The sequence below is a fragment of the Pteropus alecto genome, unplaced genomic scaffold, assembly GCF_000325575.1.
Source record: "Pteropus alecto unplaced genomic scaffold, ASM32557v1 scaffold97, whole genome shotgun sequence".
Taxonomy (NCBI): domain Eukaryota; kingdom Metazoa; phylum Chordata; class Mammalia; order Chiroptera; family Pteropodidae; genus Pteropus; species Pteropus alecto.
Window position 1 is genome coordinate 4,467,097 of NW_006439713.1, and position 8,156 is coordinate 4,475,252.

The following is an 8,156-nucleotide window of genomic DNA, read 5'->3' on the forward strand; positions in this document are numbered from 1 at the left end:
GGGCGTCGTCCACTCGGCTGTTCGCTGGGCTTTTCCTCTCTCGCCCCCCTGCGGCTCCAGGGTCGGCGCTTGCGCAGGGGACTCAGCGCTGAGGTAGTCGAGCTGTTGGGAGGGGCTCAAATGGGCGCTTGAAGGACCCCGGGTCGAGGGTCACCCCCTTCATCCTCGAATGAAACAAAGAAGCGCTCCCGCACCCCCGAGAAGGCAGAGGCTGGTCCTGGGCGACGCGGCCCAGGCCTGAAGAGGCCGCCCGGGCCTAGTCCGCCGACCTGCCCTGCCTTTCCCGCAGGGAGGCGAAGCCTGCAGAGATGGAGGCGCCTCTGTCCCTTCTCAGCCATCCCCTCCCCTCCGCGGCAGGGTGTGCGCGTGCACGCGAGGTTTGGGGGCTGGAGTGCGCGCGTGCAAGCGGGCGTGTGTTTGGAGGTGTGTGCGCTGGATGGCAGTTCGCAGTGCTTTAGGCTGGGAAAAACACCGCAGAGGCTGTGCCCGTAGCCAAGCGATGAGATTGTCACAGGCCCGTGATGAGGGGGAGTACATCACTGACGGGTGATTGTGTTTCTTCCCCACAGATTGTCTAAAGCCACAGGGAAAATGGTGGAAAATTCACCGTCGCCATTGCCAGAAAGAGCGATTTATGGCTTTGTTCTTTTCTTAAGCTCCCAATTTGGCTTCAGTAAGTACTTTCCTGATGGATGGCCACGGCCTTTTGCTTGTGTTCAAGGACAAGGAAATTATTGCGTTCGTTCTTAAAATATACCCACATGAACTGTGATGCCTTCTACCTATGTTTCTTTCTAAGAAAACCTAAAGGGAACTCATGTTTGTTCAGGGTGTTCTATATGCAGATACTAGCCTAAAAGATTTAATCTTAAATATTTATACAGCACCAGACGGGATTGCAAAGTGAATAAAAGCCAGTCTCTGTGGTCTTGGTCTTAATGGACAAGACAGACAAGTAAATCTACAATTAGCAGTGTGATAAGTGTCATAGGAGCCCAGTGGAGAGACATGAAATCAAACTGGGAGATTGGCTTTCTTCCCAGCTAGAAGGAGGAAGGCCTTGAATGAAGGGTTTGGAAGTGAGTGATTTGGCGTGACTCCAGTGCAGCATGTGGGAGCCAGGGAGTGAAGGGAATCTGGCTAGAGTCAGGTGGCTTCACATCCTGGACCTCATTGGGTCCCCATAAGATAGATCTCTTTGTACAGGTGAGGAAACCAGTGCTCACTGGGACAGTAATATCCAGAGTCACACAGTAGGCCCGGGTCTCTCCCCAAAAGGATTTGAGAATCACGAGGAAAACAAGGGAGAAAACTGAGTGCCCATGATCCAACTTCTTGGTTTTTTGCAGAAACCAGGGAGGTGGGGTTGTGATAGTGCCTCTGAACCTTAACTACTTCAATGTGGCCTGCCAAGCCATTGAGAGGGAAGCCTGTGGAGTGAAGTCACAAGTTGAGTTCAAATCCTGACTCCTCCTAGATTGGCTGTGTGACCTGGGACTGTTAACCAATCTGAGTCTTCACATTCTTCATCTAATAGTGTTTGTTCAGTGCTTATTCACAAGACGGTCTTATGAGGTAAGTATTGTCCTCATTTTACATATGAGAATACTGAGGCACACGGATTTTAAGTAATGTGCCCAAGGTCACACAGCCAGTAAATGATAGAGCTAGAATTTGAACCCAGGTACTAGATTGGCTTCATTTTGCTCCTTCTTATGGCTGTTGTGAGGATTAATTGCCATAATTTATGCAAAGCACTTAAAACAATGCATAGAAACAGTAATACTTAAATGTTTGCTGCTGTTATTACCAGCAACATCGTCTTTTTTGTAAATCCCTGTTCCATAGTGTATTTGAAGGATTGGAAACTACACAAATAAAAGCAGTAACTTTAAGACCTAAATCCAGTAATACTCAACAAAAATTAATTCAACAAATTTTTGAGTGCTTACTATGTGCCAAGCACTGCTATAGGCAAAGGAGGAGCAAACAGTCAAAAATCTACTGTTTTCATAGAGTGTTCATTCTAGTGGGTCAAGAAAGCCCCACTAGACAAATAACTAAACCATATACAATGTCAGACAATAACATGTACCAGGGGGAGAAATTCAGCAAGAAAGGAGGATAGGAGGAGGTTGCTGTTTTAAATACGGCAGTCCCGAAGTGCCTCACTGAGATGAGGTTTAAGCACAGACATGAAAAGACAGAGCCATGTGACAATCTGGAGCAAGGAGCCTCCCAGACAGGGACTAGCCAGTGTGGAAACCCTTCGGAAGAAGCATGCCTGTGGGTTCAAGGAACAGATGGGGGTCAGTGAGGTTGAAGCCTGAGAAAGTGAGGCAGAAAGTAACTGGATAAAGGAGTTCAGAGGTCAGTTCCCTGCAGTTACAGTAAAGCTAGGTGGCAGGTGCAGGAGGGTTACGTGGTTCCCTACATTGAGATAGTTGCTATTTAAAAATGAGATGATTGTCTTAGTCTGCTCAGGCTGCTATAACGAAACACCATAAACTGGGTGACTTAAACAATAGACATGTTTTTCTCACAGCTTGGAATCTAGGAGGTGCAAGATCAGGGTGCCTGCCTTGTTGGGTTCTTGGTGAAGTCTTTCTTCCTGGCTTGCAGACAGCCACCTTCTTGCTGTGCCCTCACATAGTGCAGAGAGCGTGAGTGAGTTCTCGTCTTCTCCTTTTCTTAAAAAGGGCGTTAATCCCATCATGGGTCTCCACCCTCTTGACCTCATAACCTCCTTCCCTCCCAAAGGCCCACCTTCAGATACCAGCACAGTGGGGATTAGGGCCTCACCATATCAATTCCAGAGGGACACAAACATTCAGTCCATAACAGTAATTACAGAAAATGATAATAGCCTTGAAGGAAATAAGGGGAAATGATAAAAATGAGAGGGTGGTGGGTAGGAAAGAGCTGTAATAGCAAGTTATTGGGGAAAGCTTCTCTTAAAGTGAGATTTGAGCTAAGACATGAAGCAGGAGAAGGAACCATCGGTTTAAAGAGCCGAGGGAAGAGCATTCCAGGCAGACAGTACTCGCTACAAGTGCAGTGGCCTTGAGATGTGGACTGGAGCACAGTGTGCCAGGCCTAGGCTGGAGAGGAGGCAAGAGCCAGATCATTGATGTCCTTCCAAACGCTGGTAAGGAGTTCGGATTTTATCCTAAGGGACTGAAAATTTTGAGCAGCGAAGTGATACGGTCAGATTTATATTTTTGCAAGAGCACTCGTCGCTGTGTGGAGAATGCTCAGGTGTTCTCTTACTTTAGGGCCAGAGTTGCTGGGCACTCGCTCTGGAAACCTGGGGTTGTTCTTACTTGAACTTCCCCTCCCCACAACTCATTCATCCCCACCTGCCACTGAATCCCATGGGCCTCCACCGCCTCTCTGGAGGCAGACACATCTGACACGCACCCATCATGGTGACTCACTTAGATGCAGGCCAGAACTCCCCTACCTAAAACCTCTGGTCGGAGCATTCATGGTTATTTCTCTTTATAGTTTGCTATATCTTTAAAGTTAAAAACAAGTAGAATATCCAGTTGTCCCCATTGCCTAGAGCATAAAGTCCATGTTCCTTTTACAAGATTTTTCATTATCTGGGATCTGTTTTTTCAAACTTTATTTCTCAGCAGTCACAGCCTTGTGCTTCATGTCCCAGCCACTCTAAACTGCTGAGAGTTTCACCTAAATCACGCTTCTCACCTCCATATTTCTGTTAATGCTCTTGCCTCTGCCTGAAAGCATGCTGTGAACACGCTGCATGGGTTCATGTTCCAGCGCAGTCACTTTTAGCTGTGAGATTTGGGACAAGTTACTTAAATTCCCTGAGTCTCCATTTTTTTCTTCTGTGAATTACGAATAACAATAGCACATACCTCTGAAGAGTTTGAGGTGTACTAATTTGTGAGAATAGGGACTGTGTCTTATTTTTCTGTATACTCTTGACCTTCACATAGTGCCTGGCATATAGTAGATGTTCGATAAATGCTTAATCATCTAATTATTTCCATTTATGAATTTACATTTTGTTTCCCCACAATTTGTATTTTATTAACCTTAAAAACTCTCTCAAGTTTCAAGCCAGTTGCTCACAACCCTCTCCCTCTGCCATCTAGCCACACCAGATCTCTCTTGTTCTCTTCATGGATCACGGCAGAGAATACTATTTTCTCTTATTTCCTTCCTTCCTTTCTTCTACAGGCCCACCCATAAACATTTTTAATCCAGCTAACCCCATATTTGTCCTTTAGGCTCCAGTTTTAGTCGCTTCCTCCAGGAAATTTTTCCTGACCATCAACATTAACTTCATCAACACAGTGTGGGCTCAGGTCCTTCCTTGGTGCTCCTGTATCATGCTTTATTACTCGCTCATTAGCACTTAGCACAGTGTAGCAAAAATATTACTCATCTCTATTCCCTGCTAGATTTTAAGCTCATGGAGGGCAGAGGCCATCTCTTGTGGGTTCACTTTTGTATCTCACGTTTCGTACATACAAAATTTTGTAATACGTGTTTACATCAGCATTGCTATAGGTAGTTTGAAATTTGTCCCTGCCACTTACTGTGGGCAAATGATGTAACATTTCTAAGATTCCATTTCCTCCTCTACACAGAATTGTCTTGAGGATTAAGTGAAATAATGCAGGTGAAGAGCCTAGAAATGTGCTTACCCCGCAGTGAATGCTCAGAGATCCACTGTCATTATTACATGGGGACAATGGTAAAGGGTGCCAGGGACTTGGACTGAGGAAATAAGATTATGTTTTGGGAGATAAAGCAGAAGCCCAATGTGTAGTGGATCAGAGCAAGGCTATATAAATTCATCTTTAAGCCTTAAATGTCTATAATTATTTCAACCTTGTGGGATGAAGTGTTGAACACCTACTATGCATAAAGCAAATCGCTAAGTGCTGTAAGGATTACAAGAATTGCTAAGGCATGATTTCTGCCCTTAAATTACTTAAAATATAGTGTGAGAGTTAAGACTTTCTTTTTAAATTGACTAATGAAGAAAAAGAGTTGTTTAATGGGTATTAGTTTTTAGATCTGCAATAGAAAAGTTCTAGAGATCTGTTTCACAGCAGTGCGAATATACTTAACACTACCAAACTAGACACTTAAAAATGGGTAAGTTTTATGGTAAATTTTGTTATTTTTTTTACCACTATAAAAAGATGTCTACTGTAAGGTCATTGTGATAACTGTTATAAGAATGATACAAATAAGGAGCTAGAATAACTGAAGGGAAGGAGAAATCGTTTCTGAGTGGATCAGGGATGCTTCATAGGAGCTTTTTGTTACATCTGGACCTCAACAAGAGCTGCATGCCTTACTGACCTTTTTTTCTCTCTCTTCTACAGTGTTGTATCTCGTGTGGGCTTTTATTCCTGAATCTTGGCTAAACTCCTTAGGCTTGACCTATTGGCCTCAAAAGTAAGCTTAATATATTGCTTAAATAAAATAAGAGTATGTTAATACTATTTTGAAGGATCAGATTTTTCTTTACACTACCCAAATCTTAAATATTTGTTTTTTTTAAGATATATAAATGAAAAGCCATATAGAAATTTAAAGCTTTTTAAAGCTCATTATTGATAAATCTCTAATTAAAGAAGACGGGGTGAACACACATTTATCTCCGTTGTCTCCCATCTTGCTGAAGTAACCCTATAGAAAAAAAATTTCTAAGGTATAAACCCACAGGAACAAATAATGGGATAGCGGGTAAGAAGTATCAATGAAATTTGAGGAAGTAGATTGCAAACAGCTGAGTGTTAACCGACTTGGTTTCCCCATTCTCCATATTGCTGAAGTAGAGCCACCAGCAAGAGTATTGGTGCCCTAGAATGCCAGAAAGGCTTGGCACTTGGAGGTACCAGATACCTCTTTAGCATGGTAATTCTGGATTGGGCTGAAAACAATGTTTAAAGAGCGTTAGACCCTCCAGTCCCCCTCCTCAGCCCTCAAATCAGGGAAACCAACCCTACCCTCCCCTGCAGAAGGCTGGAGTTTATTACAGGCCTTGTGGAATTATTTGACTTTCTTTTATGTACATGGGTTGCTTTAATTAAAATTAAATTTTAAAAGTTATGTTAACTTAGTGATGGACTCTTAGAAATTAAAACTTGTTGAGAAATCTGTTATCTACTCTAAAGTCGTCTTCCGCAGGTACTGGGCAGTCGCATTGCCTGTCTACCTCCTCATTACTGTAGTCATCGGGTATGTGCTCCTGTTTGGAATCAACATGATGAGTACCTCTCCACTCAACTCCATTCATACAATCACAGGTAAATTCACATCAAAGGAGAGTGCTAGGGGACGGAGAGTGGGCATTAGCGCTTTTATGAAGAAAAGCAACCAAGAGTAGCCTGCAATAAGTGACACACATCGGCACAGTAAAAAGATCCTGGGAGAAATAAATGCAAAGGGAATGTTTACATGGGGAAAGTAAGTTCTGATGACTATGCTGTTTATAGCTCTAATAAACAGGTGTATGTCCCATAAACACCACGGGTGTATAATATGTTCTTCAACAACTGCCTGAGAGAAACTTCTTTTATCCTAAATAGGCAGCGTTGATCAAGGGATGGCAGAGGTCCATGCAGACCTTGTCGGGGAGGCAGGATTTGAGGGGCTGTATCCTCAGGATCACTGTGTACACCTGACCCCAATTAAGTGGATAGACGAACCACAGCATGTATTTGCAGTTCTTTTTTTTTAAGTTTTTGTTCAAGTCTAAAGATTAAAATAAGTTAGATTCTTAAGCTTGCTTAGATTCTAGGAAGTATTTTTTACGTTCCCTGGAATGGTTTTTTAACTTTTCAAAAGCCTTTTTTCGTGAGCCTATACAATGCATTTTAAAAATTAATTGTAGTCTTTTTATATTTCTTTTCTGATAACCTGCTGTATTCTCTGCATTCTTGACTGGAACTACAGCAAATAGACAATTTTGCAGAGAAGGGAAAGTGTTGTTTGGATGAATGACTAATCGTACCAAATGATTCAATAGTTTCCAGGTGTCGATTTAAATATATATTTTAAGCTTGGATAGAATTCTGTTCCTATGAGAAATGTGCAAGTGGGACTTTAATTATTGGACAGTTGAATGAAATATTAATTTCTTAACCAAGTTAGAGGTGCATAAAACTACTTTGATTTCTAATTGGGACATTCTTAGAGGCAGAGGGAGATAATTCAAGTCATCTTTTAATTATATTTAAATGTGGTATTTGTCATTATCCAAACATTAGCCTCGTAAGTTATATGGTGGGTCTTTATACACCACAGAGACTATGGACGAAATTGTTTGGGTGAACAAAGCCTTTTGTCCTCTTCTTGCAGATAACTATGCTAAAAATCAACAGCAGAAGAAATACCAAGAAGAGGCCATCCCAGCATTAAGGGATATTTCTATCAGCGAAGTAAACCAAATGTTCTTTCTTGCAGCCAATGAACTTTACACCAACTGAATTGTATGTAGACTAACATCAAACATTTATTATAAGTTTTTGACATAACAGTTTGACCATAATTATCTCTCTTATGAATACTTACTCTTGAAATACTTTAAAAAATGTAAGTTGAACTTGTCTTAGATTAAGTTCTATTTATATTGTAAATGTTCTCAAATATTAGTTATTTATGGACAGAATAAATAAAGCACTGCATTACCATAAAGCAGACTTCGTGAAACATAAGTATCAGTAGAAACGAGAAGTCCCTCCAGAGAGTCATTCATGTTGTCACTTTCAAAGGGCAATCATGTCCTTCTTGCTGTGTATTCTTAGAGGCCCAGAATTTGGACTCTTAGATTTAGGGGAGGGGTACATTGACGTATGGGTTCTTGACATCAGTTTGTGTCTAAGACACGAACGAATATATTGAGTACTTACTGCGTACCAGGTATTTTTCTAGGCACTGGGGGTGAAGCAGTGAGCCTACATCTTAGAGGCAGAGGAAGATAGACCAAGCAAATAAACAAGAAAATATTCTTTGTGATGAATGCAATGCAGAGAATTAAGATAGTAAATGTTCTAGAAAGCAAAGGGATGACGACTCCTTTAGACTGAGTGGTCAGGGTAGGCTGCTCAGTGAGAGGCAGTCGAGGCTGAGATTTAATCAGCAAAAGCAGGAGCCAGTCATATCAA

At 42.1% G+C, this 8,156-nt stretch overlaps 1 protein-coding gene across 4 annotated transcripts in view; it reads left to right on the forward strand.

Moving 5' to 3' along the window:
* Positions 1–7,689, forward strand: part of PIGP (phosphatidylinositol glycan anchor biosynthesis class P) — an 8,398-nt gene extending 709 nt beyond the window's left edge. The window contains exons 1-5 of one of the 4 annotated variants that reach the window (XM_006916746.3): positions 7–93; positions 570–673; positions 5,370–5,442; positions 6,178–6,296; positions 7,351–7,689. In XM_006916746.3, coding sequence (XP_006916808.1) covers positions 592–673; positions 5,370–5,442; positions 6,178–6,296; positions 7,351–7,478 — 402 coding nt within the window. In that variant the 5' untranslated portion in view covers positions 7–93; positions 570–591 and the 3' untranslated portion in view covers positions 7,479–7,689. The other 3 variants (XM_015593100.2, XM_015593099.2, XM_015593101.2) reach the window with 3 other exon arrangements.
* The last annotated feature ends 467 nt before the right edge of the window (positions 7,690–8,156 follow it).